The 25,370-nt window shown below is 39.7% G+C and overlaps 1 protein-coding gene across 1 annotated transcript in view; it reads right to left on the bottom strand.

Annotated features, from left to right (window-relative positions):
- Positions 1-18,168: 18,168 nt before the first annotated feature.
- A2ML1 (alpha-2-macroglobulin like 1) overlaps positions 18,169-25,370 on the bottom strand; it is a 39,024-nt gene continuing 31,822 nt past the window's right edge. Inside the window, 7 exon segments of the mRNA XM_032854925.1 lie at positions 18,169-18,935; positions 20,866-20,907; positions 21,340-21,442; positions 22,529-22,597; positions 22,895-22,985; positions 23,133-23,257; positions 23,423-23,638. Of these exon segments, the coding sequence (XP_032710816.1) occupies positions 20,867-20,907; positions 21,340-21,442; positions 22,529-22,597; positions 22,895-22,985; positions 23,133-23,257; positions 23,423-23,638 (645 nt within the window). The 3' untranslated portion in view covers positions 18,169-18,935; position 20,866.

Raw genomic sequence — 25,370 nt, 5'->3', positions numbered from 1 at the left:
TGGAGAAAATTGAATGCTAAATGATGAATGTAAAAGAGGGACATTTCGTAATCCCTACTAAAGAGAAGATGTCCAATAAATATTAGTTAACTGAATTAATTCCCTAGACGTTTGCCCTTCTCTGAATAAACTATATAATATGTTATATAGTTTATATATAATGAATAACTGAATAAAATATACGGAATTAAAAAATTAAAAATGCCTCCTATTCCTCACCACTAATACCCATGATGGAGTTCTCAGGACACACTACCCTGAAATAAAGCACCTTGTTGTAGTGACTATTTTTAACTGAAGAGAGTTTGAAAAAAAATGGCAGAAACCCGAAAGCCATTCTAAACTCCTGCTTCCCTCTTCCTTCTTCTCTAAAACAGGTCATAAAACCCTCCTGTGAGAGGTGCCCTGGGCAGAAAGGAACATCCTTATCTCTGAAGACAAAGGGACACCAAGGCAAATATCCCGATTTATAACAATTACCTCATACTCTTTAACTTATGATATTCCCCTACTACTGTTCACTCTTTAACAAACCTAGCACAAAACCACACTGGTCTCTATCTTTGGGTCTTCATTTTCTGATGAAGGCTCCCAAGTCACATCAAAATTATAATAAATAAATTTTGTTGAAATAAATTTGTAGGTCTGAGATGGGATCGCTTCTGCCCGGGATGCTAGACCAGCAAACTGAAATTTAGACAAATGTCATGTCCCTGTAAATACTTCACTAGGCCAAAAACTCAATATATCCAATCAGCCAAGCCCCAAACACTAAGCCAAACCTGAGCTCAATAATTACTTCCTTGTTTTTTATTATTTATCCTATAAAAGCTTCCTGCCTCCTGCCCCATTTTGTAGTTCTCCGAATGGAAACTGTCCACTTGTTAAAGTGTTAAAGTTTGTTTGTGTCTACTACATTGTGTTCTTTAATCATTTTTTAAAGGTTTTATTTATTTATTTGACAGACAGAGATCACAAGTAGGCAGAGACGCATGGAGAGAGACAGAGAAGCAGGCTCCCTGCTGAGCAGAGAGCCCTATGCCTGGGATCATGACCTGAGCCCAAGGCAGAGGCTTTAACCCACTGAGCCACCCAGGGGCCCATGTTATTTAATCATTTTTAAACAATTTGTATGCTTTTCTCTGGTTAATCTGTCTTTGTCAATTTAACTCGCTGGCTTGGCCAGCGACGCTAAGAGTGTTAAGGAAAACTTTTTCCATCTACTACACTGACCATACTTCCTTTAGAGTAGAAGTTTAAACTTACCATATTGATTGGTTCTTCTCAGTATTCCATCCAGCATGTCCATCAAAAAAAAAAAAAAAAATGGATAGGGGCCCCTGGGTGACTTCAGCTCAGGTCCTGATCTCAAGGTCCAGGGATCAAGCCCCGCATCATCGGGGGTCCCTGCTTGGGGGAAGCCTGCTTCTCCCTCTCCCAGTCCGCCTGCTTGTGTTCCCTCTCTCACTGTCAAATAAATAAATAAACTCTTAAAAAAAAAAAAAAAAAGAAAGAAATGGATACACCCCCACATCCTCGAGTAGGAAAAAGTTAACAATAACATAGGATTCAACAGTTTAAACTGTTAGCATCCAATTAGGGCAAATAATGTACCTACTTTGGTCCTTGATTTTTTCTGTAAAATAGGAATAACACCCTGTAGTTATTGGAAGTAAATATAACACTTATAAACTGTTTCATACAATGTCAGACACACAGTATAATATATTATTAGCCTATTTCATTAACTCAATATTTTTGTCATCACCAAATTATCTAAATCACTATTTTTTTTAAAGATTTTTTTGTCTATTCATTAAAGAGAGAGAGCCAGCAAGAGCAGGGGTAGGTGGGGAGGGTCAGAGATAGAGGGTGTAGTGGACTCCCCACTGAGCAGGGAGCTCACCGACCAGGGCTAGGTCCCATGATCCCTAGGATCATGACCTGAGCCAAAGGCAGATGCTTAACCAACTGAGCCACCCACATACCCTCCTAAATCTCTATTTTTTACTGAGAGGAAGAAAGAAAGAAAAGAAGGAAGGAAGAAGAAAAGAGAAGAAAAAAGAGTGTTTCCTTCCCTATGTACAAGATTTACCTCCCTTTGCAGGGAGGAGGAGAGGATGCCTGGCTGGCTCAGTCAGAAGAGCATATACCTCTTGAACTCAGGGTGGTGAGTTGGAGTCCCAGGTTAGGTGTAGAGATTACTTTAAAAAAAAATTACCTCCTTGGGGCTTCCAGTGTGTCTTCTGGTCTACTTTTCTAGGTTTGGGTACAAATCCATGTTGAGACCAAGCATTAGATTTATACCACTTGGGGTTATGTACCCTAGGTCAAGAGAGCTAATCTCCTGGGAAGAAGTCCAAAAGGAAAAAATGATTTAAATATACTTAAAGCTTCTGTTCATGACTTCACATACATTATTGTGTTCAACCCTCTCAATAACCTTTTTCACTAGCTATTATTAATGCTTAATATACAAATGAAGAAATTAAAGTGTAGAAAGTTGGGGAAATTGCTCAAAGTTCATGAAAATGGTAAGTAATAGAATTTAAATTCAATTCTGTCTGACTTCATCACATCTTTCATTCTATGAAAATAGAGTAGTACAAAAGATCTATTTAAAATGCATAGCACACACATTAACGTTTGCACAAAAATACCTGGCATTTGCTACTGTAAATACGTGCTGTGGAAGGCCCACACTGCCTTTGTTAGCAAGGGACCTAGCTATGGTCCACGAAGATACTGGAGAGATGTCTCAGCAAAAAAATAAAGACGAGAATTATATATATTATTTCCCTAAATTCTCTGTTTTCTCCCTTGATGCTTATAACCTATGGTATGCAGAGAATGGTTCCAAAGATGTCCTCATCTATGAAACCTGTGAATGTATTATGGCATGGAAAAGGGGCATTAAAGTTGCAGATGGAATTAAGGTTGTTAATCGGCTGCCCTAAAAATAGGGATATTGTTCAATATTATCTTAATGAAGCCAAATAGCAAGGATCTTTAAAAGTGTAAGTGGGAGACAGAATAGACAGGTTGAATGTTGCCATATGAGAAGGACTGCCATTGCTGACCTTGAAGATGGAAGGGACCATGAGCTAAGCAATGCAGGAAGCCTCTAGAAGTTGGGGAAAAAAACAAGGAAATGGATTTTCCCCTACAGACTTCAGAAAAGGGCACAGCCCTGTGGTCCCTCAATTTCTACCCAGTGAGATGCATGTCAGGCTTCTGACCTATAGAACGTGAGGTAATAAATTTGTGTTGCTTTAAACACTGAGTTGTGGTAAAAACTGTTAGAGCAGCAATAGAAAACTAACATATAAGCTGACCAATATTTCCAAAAGCAGCAGCAAATTTTAGGCCTTTTCTGCTGCCTAAAGTTCATCCGATTGCCAATTGTCTGCTAACAGCAGGATACAATATATTGTATCAATGCTTTGACTAATCAATGAATAAGTGCCAGGAATCATTTTGAGTGGCATCTTTTCAGTTCGGTGAAAATGATATTAACGTGTAATTTTCAAAAATGTAGAGTCCCAACTCTCCTGCAAATATAAGATGAAGAGGTGTCAAAGGTTTTCTATAACTTGTTAAGTAATGAAAGAACAAATGAGACATTAAAATCAGCTCAAAGTTCGAGAAGCTTGGTGCTTACAGTCAATTTTTTCAAAAATATTTTATTTACTTATTTGAAAGACAGAGATCACAAGTAGGCAGAGAGGCAGGCAGAGAGGAGAGGTGGAAGCAGGCTCCCTGCTGAGCAGAGAGCCGGATGCGGGGCTCAATCCCAGAACCTCCAAACCATGACCTGAGCTGAAGGCAGAGGCTTAGCCCATTGAGCCACCCAGGCAACCCTACAGCTAATTTAATAAAGGAATGCTAGAGAAGATTGCTGGGTTGGAGACAAAACTGGTTAATGTCCTTTTGAACCATGAACCATAACCTTAAGGATTATCTTTTTCCTCCGCTAGACAGGAAGTATTTGCATCTATCTGTTAATCTCTGCCTCTTTAGAGTTATAAAGTAACCCAGTCAAGAGACAATCAAAGGCACAAATGCAGTTCTAAACTGGAAGGACACATACTATTCCAAAATATAGCCCCTTGGCATACTGATTATTTTCAGCTGAAGGAGTTAGATAGAACTGCAGAAAAAGGAATGTCATTTCACCCTCTTCTGACACTTCCTCCTTGAAATAGGTCATAAAAGCCTCAGATGAGAGGTGCCTTCCCTATACCAACAGGAAAGGAGCATGCTTAGCTCACCAAAAAAAGGAATGTTGCAAAGAAACGGAATAGGACTTGCTGAGTTTCCTCCAGTTTACTACAATTACTTCATACTCTTGGACATACCATATTTCTCCTCAACTATCTGTTCGTCATCATACCTGGCATAAAAATACTCAGGCTTAACCAGTTCTTTGTATCTTCGTTTCCTTGTGAAGGCTCCCTTGTCACATCAAAATGATATTAAATAAATTTGTATGTTTTTCTTCTGTTATTCTGCCTTTGTCATTTCAGCTCTCAGATCCAGCCAAGAGACCCTAATAGGGACAAGCAGACTCCAGGCTGAGTGCAGAGCCCTACTTCGGGCTTGATCTCACAACTCTGAGATCATGACCTAGAAGAAATCAAGAGTCCCTAGCTCAACCAACTGAGCCACCCATGATCCCCACCTCCAAGCCTTTTTTTTTTTTTTTAAGATTTTTTATTTATTTATTTATTTGACAGATAGAGATCACAAGTAGGCAGAGAGGCAGGCAGAGAGAGAGGGGGAAGCAGGCTCCCCGCTGAGCAGAGAGCCCGATGTGGGGCTTGATCCCAGGACCCTGGGATCATGACCTGAGCAGAAGGCAGAGGCTTTAACCCACTGAGCCACCCAGGCGCCCCACCTCCAAGCTTTTTGATGTAAGAATTGACTTTAGTGATTATCCTAAAGAAAATATGTAAAGCTGCCCTATTCTTGTTTAACAATTGCATAGTATTCCCTTGTGTAGATACATTGAATGGAAATATTTGTTATTATACAATATAGATATATTGATGAACATTTTTGTCATTTGTAATATTCTGTAATCACAATAGCCTTAAGCATGTTTAGTACACATAAATGCAAACATAACAATAAAATAGGTTCCTTAAAGTGTTGCTATTAGGACAAAATATGTGTATGTTTTATATTTCAATAACTATTGCAGAATTACTATCCATAGAAGTTGTAAGTCTGTATTTTCTTTTTTTTTTTAAGATTTTATTTTATTTTTTAAAGTAATCCTTACACCCAAGATGGGGCTTGAATTCACAACCCTGAGATCAAGAGTCACACACTCTCCTAACTGAGTGAGTCAGGCATCCCTGTGTGTTCTTAAATGAATTAATGCTAGCAGCCAGAATTAGACATAATCCTGGACCCCTTTATAGAGATGAGTCAGGGTGGGGATGGCACATGAAAATGTTATCTCATTCATGTTGTAGCAGTAAAATGAATAAAAACCTCTGTTTTAGATGGCTTCTTATCTAAGCCTCCCTTGTAATTTTATAGTTGTCTTCTTTCTGCCTTTCCAACCCTCCATATACACGTGCACCAACTTATCTACACACACTCACACATACACACAGAACATGTCTCCTATGGACACTTGTTAACTAAAGGGAAGCTGTAATTCCCATAGAAAGATGATCTATTATCTATAGAATACACACTTTTTTATTTTTAAAGATTTTATTTTATGTCTTGATTAATGTTAATGGGAAATTTGAAAGTATTGCCCCCAGGATCTATTCAGGTGTGTTCGGCTTTAATAATTCTATACTTTCTGATAGATTCTATCATTTCCCCCCCAAAGTTTAAAATGGACATTTAAGTAAGGAGAAGTTTAGATTTTTTTTTTTTTTAAGATTTTATTTATTTATTTGTCAGAGAGAGAGAGCACAAGCAGGGGGCGTGCAGAGGGAGAAGCAAGCTCCCTGTTGAGCAAGGAGCCTGATGCAGAACTTGATCCCAGGACCCCGGATCATGAGCTGAGCTGAAGGCAGACGCTTAACGACTGATCCACCCAGGAGTCCCGAGAAGTTTAGATTTATTTATTTAGTTAGTTAGTTAGTTAGTTTATTTATTTGACAGAGAGAGATTACAAGTAGGCAGAGAGGCAGGCAGAGAGAGAGGAGGAAGCAGGCTCCCTCCCGAGCAGAGAGCCTGATGCGAGACTATAAAACTGCTTAGCAGCGAAGAAAGAAATAAGAAGATATGTGTATACATATATATGTATACACATGCACATATATATAATGGAATATTATTTAACCATCAAAAAGAATGAAAACTTGTCATTTGCAATGACATGGATGGAGTTAGAGTATATTATGCTAAGTGGACTGTGTCAGTCAGAGAAAGACAAATATCATATGATCTGTGGAATTTAAGGTAGAAAACAGATGAACCTATGGGAAGAGGGAAAAGGAAAAAAAAAAAGAGGGGGAAACAAGCCATAACAGACTCTTTTTTTTTTTTTTTTTTTTTCAGAGAGAGAACATAAGCAGGGGAGCAGCAGGCAGAGGAAGAAGGAGAAGCGTCCCTGCAGAGCAAGAAGCCTGGTGTGGGACTTGATCCCAGGACCTTGGGATCATGACCCGAGCCAAAGGCAGACACTTAACAGCCTGAGCCACCCAGGTGTCCCATGTCAATGGTTTCTTGGGTTGTAAAGCCTCTAAGGTTGTTGTGCCAAAAGGCGAACTATAGAGTGAACTCATGAAATCTCCCCTGATTTCTATTTTTTATTTGTAAATGACTGCAACATGTCCTCTGTGTCATCATAATATTGCAAGTATACAATAAAATAATCAATTGGGGAAGACTGTAAGACAAAGTTACAAGTTCTAGGAGAGCAAATTGAAAATTTTTGAAAGCTTCATTTGAGAGTTAACACAGTCCCATAGAAGTAAGACACTTTGTAGGAGAAAATAATCAGTATGTATATATTTTAGCTTGTATTATGTTTTCAACACTGTGCTACCCAATGTAAGAGATACAGCAGAACTATAAAACATTATGCCTGTTCTCAAAAAGCTTGTAATATGGTAGTATAGAAGAAAATTACTAATATAAATTGCAGCAGGCAACCAAAACATACAAATTTTTCTTTGCTGAAAATACTAACCGTATCATATATAATCTCAGGACAGTAAATGGAAGAAAAGAAAACTAATATCGGGCTAAAGGATTTCACATGTAATGTCCTATTTAGTTCTCTCAAGCATTCCTTGAATTAAGGACTATTTTCTCCACTTTTATAAATGAGGTTACCAAAACTAATATGCTAAATGACTTATCCATGGTAACTGATGAGCTAAATAATTAATCCATGGTAATATTAATAAATATTAGAACTCATACTAAAACTTCATCCTTTATTGTTTTTACCATATAGAGGCAGCCTTTAAGATCTGTTACAAAGGGAGGTGCCTGGGTGTCTCAGTTGGTTAAGCATCTGCCTTCCACTCAGGTCGTGATCCCAGGGTCCTGGGATGAGCCCTGCTTCTTCTTTGGGCTCTTTGCTCAGCAGGAAGCCTGCTTCTCCCTCTCTGTCTGCCCCTCCTCCCTTGCTCATGCTTGCTCTCTCTCAAATAAATAGATAAAGTCTTAAATAATAATAAAAAGACTTGTCACAAATGTTCCAGATCTTTCTCTTTCTGGGCATATGGTGGGATTGTACTTTCCTGCCCACTGGAAGTCAGGCATGGCTGTGTGACCTGCTCCAGCCAGTGAAATGTGAGTGGCTGTGATATGAATCACTTCTGAGCAGAAGCCTCAAGAACCAGTACACCCAATTAGCCTTGTTCTCTCTTCCTCTGCCACAAAATGTAGCAATATTCAATATGGCAGCTGCTTAATCACTTTGGGCCCTGGAATGAAAACAACATGGAGCACAGGCCCTATCCAACCCTCAAGGGACATGAAAAATAAGGAATAAGTGTTTTTACTTTAAGCACTAAACTTTAAGTTTGTTTACTTTGGCAACTTATAACCAGTCCTGACTCACTGGAACTGGAAATATGGAGCAGTTCTCATTAAATTCCTAAAATATGTAACTTTAGCTTAAGAACCAGTCTGGCACGATATGTTGTTATTTTGTCTGTAATAACTTGAAAGTCGGAAAATATGTTTGACCATCTTATAGGTCTAGAAGAAGTTGGAAAATGGAATATTAGTAGCATATTTTGGTTACTATGTTCAACTGAAATTGACAAGGTGCTACAAGAGATGACCATGGCAAAGAACTGGCCAGTTTTCCATCAGGAGTGTAAGGGAAAGGAGAATCCTAAGCTCTGGGCATTTAATGCGATCTGAAGGGGCAACTGTGAGCTAAAGCTTTTGAATAATAGAGGCCAATGAGACCTTAGTTTTGTGGCAAAGATCAAATAAAGTTATGGTAGTCCCATTAGTTGTTAAAACCTCAGAATGGATTAATGTATTGCCCAGCAAATTCTTTCAGTTAGAAAAAATGGCTCAGAGTATAGCTCTCCCAAGAAAGCCGCTTAGATCTAGAGTAGCTCCAGACAGAGAAAGATATAAATCTTGAAAGAATTACTGTTGTGGCTAATGACACATGGAGCTGACAAGAATAAAAGAGATAACAAGCTGACTAACTCTGAAACCATGAACCTGAATTAGGAAATCTATAAACATTGGAGACGGAAAATGACTCCGAGATGCTTAATCTTCTGTAGAGAACAAGCAAGGCATAAACACAGCTCAGTAATCTAGCATCTTCTTCAGCAGTGACCAAGGGAAATAATGGCAAAGGAAGATCTCTCAGAGGGTGGATCCAGGACCACAGAGAACACAGACTGGTGAGTCCCACCTGGAAAAGAAAATTGAAGCCTGATTAAGAAAATTCCTCATCAGGGCGCCTGGGTGGCTCAGTGGGTTAAAGCCTCTGCCTTCGGCTCAGGTCATGATCCCAGGGTCCTGGGATCAAGCCCCACATCAGGCTCTCTGCTCAGCAGAGAGCCTGCTTCCTCCTCTCTCTCTGCCTGCCTCTCTGCCTACTTGTGATCTCTCTCTGTCAAATAAGTAAATAAAATCTAAAAAAAAAAAAAGAAAAAAAAAAAGAAAATTTCTCATCCCCTGAGTAAGAGACCCTCTGAACATTGGTCTAGAATTTCTCCAGGGTAACAATTTTTCCAGTTTAAAAAAAAAAAAAAAAAAAGGAGCTCAGGATTCCTTATCTTTCTTTTTATTTTTTTTTAGATTTTTATTTATTTATTTGACAGAGATTACAAGTAGGCAGAGAGGCAGGTAGAGAGAGAGGGTGGGGAAGGAGGCTCACTGCTGATCAGAGAGCCCAATGCGGGGCTTGATCCCAGAACCCTGAGATCATGACCTAAGCTGAAGGCAGAGGCTTTAACCCACTGAGCCACCCAGGCACCCCTGAACTTGTATTTAATAGGGCCCTCTCCAGCTGCTTTCATATTATGGTGCTATGGAATAATTCTTTCTCTCCCCTGCCACAGAGCCTTGTAACTGTACTTTAAGATAGAAAAGAAGAAACTAGGAATAAGAGAAAATGTGCCCTACTGGTTTTGCCAGAACCATGATCTGTTAGATAAACTGCTGAGGGGGGAAAATGCTGGTTCAATACTTCAAACAGCATTAGAATTCAAACAGAATGGAATCATTCAACACAAGAGATGAAAACATGCATACTCTGAAAAAAAGTACATCACATATCACTGAAGAGCAAATGCTAGTGGATAGCTATTATTTAAGGAATATCTCATACGCAGCTTCTGTATTTCTGCAACAACTGTTAGAGGGTAAAAGATGACATTTCTTTCTTTCTTTTTTTTTTTTTTTTTTACTTTTTTCCAAAGCTGACATTTCTTACTCGAATACATGTATGACTGAATAAGCACATAATATTTTTTTAATATTTCTTTTTTTTTTTAAGATTTTATTTACTTGGGCGCCTGGGTGGCTCAGTGGGTTAAGCCGCTGCCTTCGGCTCAGGTCATGATCTCGGGGTCCTGGGATCGAGTCCCGCATCAGGCTCTCTGCTCGGCAGGGAGCCTGCTTCCCTCTCTCTCTCTCTCTGCCTGCCTCTCCATCTACTTGTGATCTCTCTCTGTCAAAGAAATAAATAAAATCTTAAAAAAAAAAAAAAGATTTTATTTACTTCTTTGACAGAGAGAGAGATCACAAGTAGGCAGAGAAGCAGGCAGAGAGAGAGGGAGAAGCAGGCTTCCTGCTGAGCAGAGAGCTCGTTGCGGGGCTTGATTCCAGGACCCTGAGATCATGACCTGAGCTGAAGGCAGAGGCTTAACCCACTAAGCCACCCAGGCGCCTGCACAGAATATTTCTGAAAAGATATACAAGAAACTGAGAACCCTCTACACCCACACAGTCTACTGTCTACATTAACTTGACTTTACTATTCTACTGTCTTCACCAACAGGAATTTAGTATCCCAGGAAATTCTTACCCAGAAAATAAAAGTTGCAAATAATTGTCGTGTTCAATTCAGGAACATCTGGAAAAAACATCTGAAACTCCTGAGCTTTTCCATAGGCAGTTATCAAATGATTATTCCCTAAGACATTTCAAAACCCTTGCCATCACTGTGTTTATAGTTCTACACCATGATCCTTAACCAATCTTAATCAAACCCCTACACTGAAAGATGCCCCCATTTAAACCAGACCCCCAAATCACACAAATATCCTGACTTAGCCCTCCCCTCCCAAACACTACTAAAGTTTCTCCAAGGCAGGGTGCTTCCTTAACACCGTTTGAATAAACCCAGCTTTGCCTTATCATGGGTGTTAGTATTTTCAGGGAGTTAGCTAGCATTTGACAAAACTAACAGTCGTTACTCTTGAGGAGCAAACTGAGAGAAGAGACGTGGAAGGTGGGGTTTTTTTTGTACCCTTGAATTTTACAGGAGTATGTTTTATCTATTCCTAAATAAATGATAAAAACAAAAATGAGGTTAAATCCGAACACTTAAAAGCGGAAGATACCATTGTGTACTCCCCTCTCTGGCCAGAAGGTGTCACTTTCTTGCCTAGGTCCAAGCTGCCTCTGCCCTTTCTCAGTCAGTTACAGGGCAGAACACCGGAAAAGAACTCCTGGGAAAGAAGGGTTCAGGATCTCTCCTCACAATAATAGCCAATATTTATTGAATGTTTACTAAATGCCAAATAATATTTTTAATGGCTTTAAGGTAAAATTAGTATAACTAACCACACATATTTAAAGTCTACAACTTTTTATTTCTTTTTAAAGACTTTATTCATTGGTGGATGGGGGAACAGAGAGAGCACAAGCAGGGGGAGTGGCAGGCAGAGGGAGAAGCAGGGTCCCCACTGAGAAGGAGCCTGCTGTGGGGCTTGATCCCAGGAACCCCGAGATCATATATAACCTGAGCAAAGGCAGATGCTTAAGCGACTGAGCCACCCAGACACCCTGCCGCTTGCGTTTCTTTCTGCAGATATGTCATTTCACTTCAGTGCACATGAAAATTTTAACAATCGTGTTGCCTGTGATGACAGGGGTGTCACCCGGGGCGGTGACTGCTCCACCTGCCTGCAGGGATGAGGTCCTCTTCTGCAGCTGGTCAGTTGAGGATCCAGCAACAAAAGCATCATTTAGAGTCTTTTTCTTGGACCTGTTCTGATACCACTGTTTCAAATCAGATCGCCTAGGAAGCAGACTTTGAGATGTAACTTTGCATGCAGGAAATTTATTAAGGAATGATCTCAAGACCAATGCCTGTTGTTGATGAAGGGAGAAGCTGGCTGCAATTAATTCCTTCAGTGAATCTCATGAGGAGCTCCGGAGCTGAGATGATTGTGCAGACTGTTCCCGAATTGAGGCAAGAAGGTAGAATCTTTATCCCCCACACTGGCCCGTTGTTGATTATGGGCTGTCCCAGGGAAATGGATACTAGCTGAGGGCAATAATCCAGAAGGAACACCGCTGCAAGTTGTCAGCTGTTAACACTCCCAGTACCTGGAGCAAATAAATGCTTCTGAGCTGAAATGGAATAGATGTGGATGGTGTGCCAGAGTCCGCTACACTGTTATATAGATTGCAAGGTTTTGTACCTAAATAATCTAAAAGATTCTAAGGAAAAATCAAGACAATAACTAGATTTAGGGACCCCTGAGTGGCTCAGTTTGAATCGTCAGCCTTCAGCTCAGGTCATGATCCCAGGGTCCTTGGATCCAGCCAGGCATCAGTTTCCTGCCCAGCGGGAAGCCTGCTACTCCCTCTCCCACTTCCCCTGCTTGTGTTCCCTCTCTCGCTGACTCCCTCTCTGTCAAATAAATAAGTAATCTTAATAAAAAAATCATTGGATTCAAGTCCAAATATAAAACAAACAGGAAATTAAATTTAAAGATTGCTATCAGGGGTGCCTGGGTGGCTCAATGGGTTAAGCCTCTGCCTTCAACTCAGGTCATGGTCTCAGGGTCCTGAGATTGAGCCTTCATTGGGCTCTCTGCTCAGCAGGGAACCTGCTTCCCCCTCTCTCTGTGTCAAATAAATAAATAAAAAATCTTAAAAAAAAAAAGACTTATCATTTACAATAGTATCAAAAAAACCCCTATAAATACTTAGGAATAAATCTAACATAATTTGCACAACACCACTACATTCAAAACTATAAAACATTGATGAGAAAAATTAAGAATGACCCTTAACTCAATGGATAAAGCATATTTATAAATCAAAAGATAATACTATAAAGATGTCCGTAATCTGCAAATCTATAGCTTCAAAACAATCCTTCCAAGTTCCCAGCAGGTGTTTTGAGGAAATTAACAAACTGATTTAAATTCATATGGAAATTCAAAGGCCAGGGAATAGCCAAGGCCATTTTTTTTTTTTTTAAGATTTTATTTATTTGACAGAGATCACAAGTAGGCAGAAAGGCAGGCGGAGAGAGAGAAAGGGAAGCAGGCTCCCTGATGAGCAGAGAGCCCACTGCAGGGCTCGATCCCAGGACCCTGGGATCATGACCTGAGCCAAAGGCGGAGGCTTTAACCCACTGAACCACTGAGCCACCCAGGTGCCCCTGGCAAAGGCTATCTTGAGGAAGAATCACAAAACTAGAAACTATACTACCATTATAAAGCTATTGTGTGTGTGCATGTGTATGTGTATGTGTATGTGGGTGATATTATTGTGAGAATAAGCAAACTAAACAATGAAAAAAGAATCCAGAAGTAAACTCTCATATGTAAGGTTACCTTGTCTATAGAAAAATAACACACCACAATGTAGTAAGGAAAAGATGGTGTTTCAATAAATGATGCTGAGTCAATTGAGTATCCATAGAGGGAAACAATGTATTTTGTCCCCTACTTCACACCATTTGCAAAAATTAATTCCAAGTGGACTTTATATCAAATGTGAAAGATAGGAGGCACTTGGTTGTTTCAGTGGTTTGAACATGTGACTCTTGATCTCAGGGCTGTCCCATGTTCAGTGCAGAGATTACTTTTAAAAAATAATAAAATATTTTTTAAAAAATGTGAAAGTTAAAAAAATGCTTTTAAGTGAAAACATAAGGAAAACATTTTTGTGACCCTAGCACACACAAAGATTCCTTTTTTTCCAAGTATTTCTTAAATAGAATATAAAAGCACTCACCTAAACTGTATTAAAATTAAGAACTTTTGTTCACCAAAAGATTACTGAAAGAGTAAGAATGCAACCCATTAACTGAAAGAAGACATTTGCAATACGTATACCTAACAAAGCCCTCTTATTTCAAATATATAGAGAATTTCAAATATAGAAAAATAGACAAAAGGCTTGAACAGACACTTTGTAAAAAAGGATATCCAACTACAAAGGCTAGAATCAGAAAGTCAAATTAACAACAATTATTAAGGAGGATGTGGAGAAGGTAGAATGCACATACTCTGCTGGTGGGAATATAAAAGTGTAGCCACTTTGGAAAAGACTCTATCAATTACTCAAATAATTCAACACAGAGTTACCGTATGACACGGTAATTCTGTCCTGGGTATACACCCAAAAGAACTGAAAATATATATGTGCTCAATAACCTGTAAATGAGTGTTTATAGTAGTAGTATTCATCATAGCAAAAAGGTAGAAACAACCTAAATATCCATCAATGGACAAATGGATAAACAAAATGTGGTAGAGCCACAGATAATATCTGACCATATTACCAGGTCATATAAGTATTATCTGATCATAAAAAGGAATAAAGTGTTGATTCATACTACAACATGGATAAACCCTGAAAACATTATGCTAAATCAAAGAAGCCAGTCACAGATGTTCGCATTTGGGGCATCTGGATGGTTCTGTCAGTTAAGCATCTGACTCTTGATTTTGGCTCAGGTCATGATCTCAGGGTCCTGAGATCAAGCTGCATTAGGCTCCACATGGAGCTTAGAGCCTGCTTAAGATTCTCTCTCTCCCTCGCCCTTTGCCCCTCCCCACCTCTCTCTCTCTCTCTAAAAAAAAGTTCACATATTTAGGATTACATTCATATGAAAGTCTATAATATGAAAATTTGCAGATATAGACAGTAGATTAGTGGTTGCTTATGGCTGGGCAAGAGGGTTAAGGATGATACCTAAAGGGTATGGTTTCTTTTGAGATGAAGGAAATATTCTAAAGTTGACTATGGTGATGGTTGTGTATATCTGTAAATATACTAAAAACCATTGGATCAGATACTTCAAATTAGTGAATTATATGGTATGTGAATTATTTCTCACTAAAGATGTCTTTTAGGGGTTACCTGAGTGGCTCAGTTAAGTGTCTGATTCTTGATTTTTGGCTCAGGTCATAATCTCAGGGTAGTGAAATCAAGCCCTGCATTGGACTCTGCACTTGGCATGGAGTCTGTCTGTCCCTCTCTCTCTCTTCCTCCCCCTGTTAGCAGGTGCATGCCCTCTCTCTCTAAAACAAACAAAATCTTTTAAGAAAATAAACCTGTTTTTTAAAAAAGAGAATATCCAAATAGCCAAGAAACTTTTTTCAAAGTGCTCAACTTTATTAGTTATCAGGAAAATACAAATTTAAAAACAATGCAACAACAGTATACACTTACCATCATGGCTAGAATAAACAAATCAGGAAATACTAAAGTGTTGGCAAAAATGTAAAATAACTGAAATTTTCATACATTGCTGTTGAGAGTGTAAATTTGTTCAAATACTTTGGAAAATAGTTTATCAAAGTAAAACATATGCATACCTTATGACCCTATACACTCCTAGGTGTACATCCAATATAAATGCATATGATATATTTACCAAAAGACCTGTATTAGAATATTAGAGCAATGCTATTCAAAGTAGTAGAACTTGAAACTACCTAATTTCCCAGCAACTGAAAAATAGATAAATTGAAGTACACTCATACATTGGAATACTATGTAGCAATGAGCATGAATGATCTGTAACTATTCAAAAGAATATCAAGAATATCTATAAACATACTGTTGAGGGAAATAAGCCAGAAGCAACCATACATATTCTTACAATTTTTTTAACAGTAAACTCTATGCCCAACATGGGGTTCAAACTTATGACTCTGAGATCAAGAGTTACATGTTCCACTGACCAAGCCAGCCAGGCATCCCACATTCTTGTTTTATATGTAAAGAGCACAGGCAAATATAATCTGTGCTCTTAGAAGTTAATGTTGTGGTTACCCTGGGGATTGGCGACCAGAATTGGAGAGTGGGCTTCAAGGATGCTGGTAACATTCTAGATGCTAGTTACATGGGTGGTTTTGATCTGTGAAAATTCATTGAAATACATATTTATAATTTGCATAGTTTCTGTTTATTATACTTCAGTAAAAAGTTTAGGGGCATTTGGGTGGCTCAGTCAATTGAGCATTTGACTTAAGCTCAGGTCTTGATCTCAGGGTCATGTGATTGAGCCCTGCATTAGGCCCCGCACTCAGCAGGAAGTCTGCTTTCTCCTTCTCTCTCTGCCCCTCCCCTGCTCTTTCTATCAAATAAGTAAATAAAATCTCTTTTAATAAGTTTTTTAATAAGTAAACCATTTATTATTTTCATTACCTATCCAATATGTCCAAGAACAGGACAGATCCGTGATGTCATCAAACACCCAAACACCTTTTATCTTTCTGCTCTCTCATCTTCAGCATATGGCTTTCATCTGCATGATTGCAAAAGGATGCTTTTCCTCCAGGGTTCTTTTTTTTTCCCTAAGATTTTTATTTACTTATTTGACAGAGAGAGAGACAGTGAGAGAGGGAACACAAGCAGGGGGAGGGGGAAGGGGAGAAGCAGGCTTCCCGCTGAGCAAGGAGCCTGATGTGGGGCTCGATCCCAGGACCCTGGGATCATGACCTGAGCCGAAGGCAGACGCTTAATGACTGAGCCACCCAGGAAATGCAGAATATGCAGTTACTAACAGAAAATGTGAGCCCAGTTTGGTAAGTCCTCAGTAGGAAGTACAAAGTGCTGTAGGAATGGAGAGGAGTTCTTGCGGAAGACTTACTAGAGTAGAAAACACACCTTGAAGGCCATAGCTTACAGGACCAATGAAAGTCCTCCAGGCAGGATGGAGGTGGAGATGGAGAGGCTTTGCAAGCAGCATAAAAAGCATGTTTCAAAATTAGCAGAGAACATATTAGAAACAGGAAACTAAATGTAGTTTGGTATTCCTAGAGAAATAAGGATAAGGTGGGGAGACCAAAGGGATATCGGGAAGCAGATACAGGAAGAACTCTCTGCTTTCCTCCTTCCTCGTTTCTGCCTGAAAGCAGGGCATTAATTTCCTTTTGCGAGAGTGTCTCCACTCCCTTCTCCCATACCAGGAAGAGAACAACCTTTATCACAGGAGATAGAAAGTCAGCATTAATTTTTTTTTAAGATTTTATTTATTGATTTGAGAAGACAGTGAGTGAGTGAGATGGAGAGAAGGAGCAGAGGGAGAGGGAGTAGACTCCCCATTGAGCAGTGAGCCTGATGCGGGACTCAATCCCAGGACCCCAGGATCATGACAGGAGCCTAAGTCTGACACTAAACCAAATGAGCCACCCAGGTGCCCCGTCAGCATTAATTTGTATCTGAACAAGTAAACCTTACTAAAACAACCTCAATCTATTCCTTTCCCCCTCTATTTATTTACCTTCATGCAATGTCATTGCACCTAGAAGCCCAAATCCCTTTTCCTTTGTTTTGTAATTTCTTCCACAACAGCATCACCCTTTGTAAAAATAATAATATAAGCCCCCAGGCCTAACTGATTCTTGGGGTTTTCACTTTTTTCCTGTGAAGTGACCCGGTGCATACAAATAGATCTTTTCTCCTGCTAATCTGTCTTTTGCCAATTTAATTCACAGGACCCGGGCACTGAATATAAGGGGTTAGAAGCAAAGGTTTTCCTCTCTCATGTATTCTACAATCTGGAACCTGGCAGTCTTCCCAGACTCTTCCCTGACTCTCCTCTCTTATATCCAATTAATTACTGACAGTGGTGAGTTTACCTGAACCCTATGCTTCTAGAAAACAGGCCAGTTAAGAAATACCCCATTTTTCTGTTTTCCAAAATCCCATTACCTTTTGTGTTCTGGCAAAACAGCTGACCCTAAAGAACCATTCTGTTCTCATATATTCCATGAAAAGACCCATCTCTACCCTTCCTGACGACCCCAATAATATTCATGCAACTTTGTTTTCCTGCCTCTATAAAACCTCAGGTCCTTTAACTTTTCTAAGACATTCTTCATTAATAAACATGTTCTCTATTGCAATAGCCTGAATAAAATCATCTCAATTGTTTGGTGCTTTTTCTCTTTGACATTACTATGTTCTCCCGATGCTATCTCCTCTTGGAGTAACTTCTACCAATGCTCCCGCTTCATGCCCACTGCAGCTCCTCAACCTGTTTCCAGATTACCGCAGGACTTTCCTAGATGGTTTTGAGAACTTCAGCTTTAGTCTTCTCCATTCTTCATTCTGTTTCTAGAATGACCTTTGTCTTTTTTTTCAAGTTTGTTTATTTAAGTTAGCTCTACACCCAATGTGGGTCTCAGACCCACAACCCTGAGATCAAGAGTTGCACATCCCTCTGACTGAGCTAGCCAGGCACCCTGCTAGAATGATCTTTCTGAAAAGCAAGTCATGACTCAATTTCTCTCTACTTTCTCAATCTAACTTTTAGACCCACACACACATACACAAATCCATGAGTGTGCTGAACTACTTGGATGAAATGCAGAAAGGCAGAGATAGGGAATCCTGGTCAGCTACTCTTCTTTTATCAATCGTGTTTTGCCCTGCAGTGCTGGCTGGCTGAACACAGTCAGTCCCTTATTTAGGATTCTCTACTCTGATCCCTCCCTGAATCCGTAAATATGATTCTCTGACATGTCTGGGTCAAAAGGTCTAATGAAGAAGCCAGAATGTGAGTTTTGGTTAAAGGGAGATCATTATCTTTAAATAGAACCTTTGGTATCCACAGAAATATGCACAGGGCCAAGGACACAGATTTTCTTTCCAAAGAAAAAAATGTTTTTAATCTATTCCTAAAGCCCTAAGTTACATCTTCTCTTAGATTTAACCCTCAGGAAGATGTTTTTATCTTCCCTGGATCACCTCTATATCCCCTCTGGAGAGTTCCCCTACATGGCTAAACCACATCTCCTCTCCCAGTGGTCTTTTCCATGTAATTCCTCCTTTGTGTGATTATTCCACCCCATCTCCTGCAGCCCTTCATTCTGGCATCTATGCGTCTACGTAGTAGAAAGTAGCTGAGGTTCAAGCCTGCTCATCTGTTACTCATTCTCTAGTCAGTCACAGAAAGCACATTATTTGATTGAATGCATTTTGCTTTAAGAGGCAGAAGAATGCTGTCCAATAATGTCACAGAGGATTAAATCAGTCTCTTTCCAACTTCTATCCTGGGAGACGAAAAAAAAAATCATGATACTCAGAAAATCTTCACAAGTATAGAGGAGCTTTTTCTTATCCATTTATTTTTTAATTTTTAAAAATAGGCTTCCCACTGAGCAGGGAGCCCAATGTGTAGCTCGATCCCAGGACCCTGGGATCCTGATCTAAACCAAAGGCAAATGCTTAACAACTGAGCCACTCAGGCGCCCCTAATTATTTTTTAAAACTTATTTCTATGCCAATGGTGGGGCTTGAACTCACAACGCTAACATCAAGAGTCCCATGCTCTACTGACTGAGCCAGCCAGGCTTGTCCTTGTTTTTTCCTATCTAGAAAAAAATCTCACAAAAGCATGATGAGATTATTAATAGTGTTATCTCAGGGGAATAGAATCGGGTAATTTTTACTTTTCCCTAGTATTTTTATATAAAAAAGATGTAGAATGTAAAAATAATTTTAAAAATTCATCAATTTTAATCAGAAAAAAATATTGTTTTTAAAAAATCACATAGAGGGCTGCTTGGGTGGCTCAGTTGGTTAAGCGTCTGACTCTTGATTTTTGGTCAGGTCATGATCTCAAGGTCTTGAGATCAAGCCGTGTCATCTGGCTCCATGCTCACTGGGGAGTCTGCTTCTCTCTTTCTCCCTCTGCCCCTCCCCCTACTCATGCTTTCTCTGTCTCTCTGTCTCTCTCTCTCTAAAATAAATAAATCTTTTTTAAAAATAAAAAATAAAAATCATCTGGGGTGCCTGGGTGGCTCAGTGGGTTAAAGCCTCTGCCTTCGGCTCAGGTCATGATCTCAGAGTCCTGGGATCGAGCCCCACATCGAGCCCCACATCGGGCTCTCTGCTCAGCAGGGAGCCTGCTTCCTCTTCTCTCTCTGCCTGCCTCTCTGCCTACTTGTAATCTCTGTCTGTCAAATAAATAAATAAAATCTTAAAAAAAAATTTTTTTAAATAAAAAATAAAAATAAAAATCATCACATAGACATCCTCACACAAATTCTACTATAAACTTTTTCTGGTGTGAAATATGGAGATTATTCTTCTTCCTTTCAGAGTCTGGGACAAAAAATGAGGGTGCCAGCCTGGCTCAGTCAGAAGAGCATGTGGCTCTTGAGTCTTGTGAGTTTGAGCCCTATGTTGGGTACAGAGTTTACTTAAAAAAAAAAAAGTTCAAGACAAAAAAAAAAAAGAAAGAAAGAAAAGGAAATCCTACTTTCTTTCTTTCTTTTTTTTTTTTTAAAGATTTTATTTATTTATTTGACAGAGATCACAAATAGGCAGAGGCAGGCAGAGAGAGAGGTGGAAGCAGGTTCCCCTGCCGAGCAGAGAGCCCGATGCGGGGCTCGATCCCAGGACCCTATGATCATGACCCGAGCTGAAGGCAGAGGCTCTAACCCACTGAGCCACCCAGGCACCCCGGAAAGCCTACTTTCTATCAAAAATTAGCTACCAGGGTACCTGCATGGCTCAGTTTTTTTTTTTAAGCCTAGTTTAGAGATTTTATTTATTTATTTGACAGACAGATCATAAGTAGGCAGAGAGGCAGACAGAGAGAGAGAGGGGGAAGCAGACTCCTGCTGAGCAGAGAGCCTGATGCACGGCTCCATCTGGGACCTTGGGATCCTGACCTGAGCCGAAGGCAGAGGCTTTAACCCACTGAGCCACCCAGGCACCCCTGCATGGCTCAGTTTTAAGTGTCTGCCTTCAGCTCAGGTCATAATCCCAGGGTCCTGGGATCAAGCCCCACATCAAGCTCCCTGCCCTCTGCCACTTACCCTGCTTGTGTTCTCTCTCACTGACTCTCTGTCAAATAAAAAAATAAAATCTTTAAAAAAAAAAAAAATTAGCTTCCAAAAGACAACAACAGTAACTCAGAAGAAGTTCCCCTTAACTTTTGAATAGTATCACCCTACCCTAAAAGCTCACCCTTACCTTATTCACAGGGGTCAGAGTACTGAACTGTTGCCCGTTCATCTGTAAAATGAAATGACATGTATCATTATGTTACAGGCCTCATGCATTCAAAGAGAAAATACTTCATGAAAACTACCGCTTTAACCCTTTTCAGAGGATCCCTATAGGTTATGAGCATATTAAGAATTACAGGAAAGTCCCAAATACTAATACTGTGGTAAATTATTAATCATAGCAAAATATTCAGAATAGTTAGTCCTTAAAGAACAATGGTTTGTATAGTTTCTTTTGGTCTATGGACCATATCTGATAAAGTATCCCAGTGCAGAAGATTAAAAAATGATATATAATTAAATTATAATGTTTTAGAAGATTGAATAATATAATTATGTGCCACTTGGATTGGGAAGCTGTATTTGTAAAATAAAGAGCCACGTCATGAAGAATGAGGCAGAAATATGTTGGGAAACACAAGTAGATCTCAGCCTTCACCTGGGAGGTAGTAGTCATAAACTGTGATGGTTGCTGGTTTTAGGTTAGTGACTAACACACTTTGGCTGATGGTGAAGGTATAGGTCTGAGTCTTCTTACTCAGCTGTGGAGAAGAAAGACAAAACATCATATTAAAACTAAAGTGAAAATAACACTCTCTATGTGGAGGTTAAAAGACTCTTGTCTTGGGGTGCCTGGGTGGCTTAGTCAGTTAAGTGTCTGCTTTCAGTTCAGGTCATGATCCCCAGTCTGGGCTCCCTGCTTCTCCCTTGCCCTCCCCCCCAGCTTGTGCACATATGCTCTCTCTCTAACAAATAAACAAATAAATTCTTTTTAAAAAAATAAATAAATAAACCTCCCTTAAGAAAAGGAAAAAAAAGACTCGTCTTCACACAAATTTTCTGAAATCTTTCTACCTGTCCCTTCTGCCCCATGCTAGTCTTAAAGATACTGGCTTCTGCTGACTTCCTGACTCTTTCTTCTTAGGAGCTTACAGCTCCCTCGCTCTTCAGTAAATTGGTCCCCTTTGTTCTTGGTCTACTCTAACCTGTGGCTCCTCCACTAAATTAACTGAAGTGGCCAAAGAAACAAACTTTTATTTTATTTCAACAGTTCTATACTCCTTATTGGCTTTATCTCTTCATTGCAGTCTGATCAAATAACGTCTCCTCAGAGAAGGCTTCCCCGACCACTTTCTTTTAAAAAGTCACATTCTGGGGTGCCTGGATGGCTCAGTTGGTTAAGCAACTGCCTTCAGCTCAGGTCATGATTCTGGAGTACTGGGATCAAGTCCCTCATCCGGCTCCCAGCTCCACAGGGAGTCTGCTTCTCCCTCTGACCTTCTCCTCTCGCATGCTCTTTCTCATTGTCTCTCTCTCTCTCTCTCTATTCATTTAAATAAATAAAATCTTTAAAAAATAAAATAGTCACATTCTGGCCACACATTTTTAAATGACATAGATAGCTCATATTCCATATCTGTTAGGCAGTACCTCTTTGGAGGTGAATAGGAGTATTTTATAGAATACCAGCATGGAGGCAGAATTCATTTTCTGGCTGTGGACGCATTCTCTCCCATTCTTTCCTTTCCCTCCTCCCTGTGCATGTGACACTAGTACATAGAGATTAGAAGGGAAGTTGCAAAGCTGTATAAGCAAGCAAGCTCTTAGGTTCATTTCCGAATACCTACCTCTTCCAAATAAATATTCAGTACGTCAGTTCCAGATTCAACCTTCTTCACCAGAGGCTGTTGGAGAAGCTGAATAAAAAGGGGATAATAAAACAGACGAAGATCCAGAGCCTTCCCTATGACCTAGGGTAATATCTAAAAGCTCTTTCATGATCAAGGGAATAATAAATACCATGGAAAGGTAAGAAAAAGGAACCAAGACTATTCCAGTTTCCATTTTATATTTCTGATGCACTTTTGTAGTCCACTAAGATAATGCAGTCATGAGTTGTATGTATGTACCGTGATGCCCACTTCACCAGCTTTTTAGGGATAATGTTGGTTCCTCTTGGGACTAGTTAAATGCAGAAAACAGAATAGACTTACTAACTGATTGGTGCCCTCCATGGGACTGAACCCGGAAAGCATCTTCACTTCTACAATGACCATATTGGAAGAGCTGCGACTGCCCGCATAACTAAGGGCAGAAAGGAGCACATCAGTGTGAACCCATTATGTTTCCTCTTAGCATACTCTATATCCCCAACAGACACACACACACACACACACACACACTCAGCTTCTGTGATCCAGGTGCCCCCACCACCAGCTCAGCTCTTCTCACCTGGTATGCACAGTAAGTGTCAAGCATCGAGAAGTAGCTCACTCACATCTAGCTTTTCCCATTTCCACACTAAGACTAAAGGTGTCCGCAAATTTAGGAGGAGGAATATGGTATTTCAGCACCGTCTAGTAGGGAGAAATAGAGAACCAAATCAGAGTTGGGAAGAACCTTACCACACAATCCAAACTATTCCCTTTACAAGTAAGATAGAGAAAAGGTTCTATGGGAGGCAAAGTCGTCCTCAGATTCTCCTTCCCAATGCATGCTTGTTCTCCTGGACCACTGCTTACCTGCACATAGACGCAGCCCTGGCCTGAGGCCTCCAAAGTGTACACCCCAGGGACATTGGGCAGACTCTCCTGCTGAAGTACCAACCGGTTGGCAGCCTGAATGTTGAAATCATGCTGGAAATCCTCAGTGGATGTTACAGCCAGGCTAACCTCCTCAGATGATATATAGGCAGTAGTGGCGTATTTGGCAAGAGCTTGGAGAGCAACTACAGTGTCCTAAAGAAAACAACCGAGTATACACTTATGAACCGAGCCACTGGTATTAACCTCAAACAACCCTATACCCTACACATCTGGTTGCTGTTCCCCAGTGTGGACGAAACCTGCTCTAAGTAACTAGAAACCACATTCACCAATGCTGCGGAAGCTGACATAGAGATCATATCTTGCCTGTAGAGAAAATTGCCATCAAGCTAGTATTAAACGTCTATAGGTCACTAGGCTAATCTCATATTCATATTCAACCAAGCCTAGCTTCAGAATGAGCTAGGGTTAGAAGCCAGTGGGTAACTGTTCAGTATATATTTTGCAGTTTCCTTATTTGGAGAGGAAACAGCAGTGACATGATAGCCCTAAAAACTGCACATTCTTTGAAGTTATCTAGCTGTGCAATGATCTTCTATGGCACAGCTGGGATTCTTTCTTGCAAGCCCTGTGCCATGTGACAATCTTTTCTTCATTTGGGTATAAGACAGATAAACTGCCACTAAGAGAGCATGACACTGTGTACTTGGGACTTCTCCATTCTGAAAACATGATTTATATATATTACAACGAAAGGAAAGACAAAAAAGAAAGAGATGTTCAGAAAATTGTTGTATTTTACTGATACAAGTATATCTACATGCTTGTGTAGTACCCACAGAATCAAGGAACCTCACTTCTTCCTCTCCCAAATTAAAGAGACATCATACTGTCATATAAAAATGGGAAGATAGGTCACTGGGGACCTTCCCTAGGGAAGCTGGGAATCAGTGAAAGCTTTGCAGTTAACCATAGACAAACAACTTTTTGTCTACTCTCTGTGAACAGGGTCCAAGGAGGTCCTTATTGCTCGAGTATGTGGAAACAATTCAAGAAATGAGACCTCATCATTAGCTGAAAAACCCATGTGGGTGATATGTGACTTCTTGTAATAGCTAAGGACTTTATTGAAAAACAATTTTGACATATGTGTCACTGAGTGTTCTAAACATCTTACCCACTGCTTTCTAAAATTGTATATCATAATTATTTAGGGCTCAGAAAGAAGAAGAAAGTCGTTCCTGATCTTTGGCTAAAAATTTCCTTGAAGTAAGGAAGTAGGGTACCATATAATTTCTTACTTATTTTTAATTTAATTTTATTTTTAAGATTTTATTTATTTATTTGAGACAGAGAGAGAGTGTACAAGCAGGGGGGAACAGCAGACAGAGGGAGAGGGAGAAACAGGTTCCCTACGGAGCTGGGAGCCCTATGGGGGGCTCAATCCCAAAACCCTAAGACTGAACCCAAGCTGAAGGCAGATGCTCAAGCAACTGAGCCACCCAGGTGCCCCCCACAGAATTTTTTTAAAATTCCAATTAAGTATTTATCATATTCAAGCTCAGTGCTTTTAACATCTTTACTAAACATTGTATCAATTAAAATCTATTCCGTTTCCAGGTCTAATCTAGCATGTTATATCCTCAGTGCAACTCCCTAGTTTCAATAAGTCAGAATATAATGTTTACAAAAATAAGAAATATGGTTTTTTGATTATTTTGTTTTCTCAGTGAATTAGACATGTATTTGATATCATTTGCAGAGCAAATAAATTAATGACTACACTCTTTATGATCATTTAAGACAATTTTTATGACGGTATTCGAATTTATCATGCAGTTCTACCCCTTCTTCCCTTACTGCCACCCTACTAATTCAATTTCTCCTTACCCCTAACCTGGGCAAATGAAGTAGTGTCCTTATC

This window comes from Lontra canadensis, unplaced genomic scaffold (genome assembly GCF_010015895.1).
Source record: "Lontra canadensis isolate GAN:19392208 unplaced genomic scaffold, GSC_riverotter_1.0 scaffold9, whole genome shotgun sequence".
NCBI classification, from domain to species: domain Eukaryota; kingdom Metazoa; phylum Chordata; class Mammalia; order Carnivora; family Mustelidae; genus Lontra; species Lontra canadensis.
The sequence above is the reverse complement of the archived record's forward strand: the minus strand, read 5'-3'. Positions and strand labels throughout refer to the sequence as shown.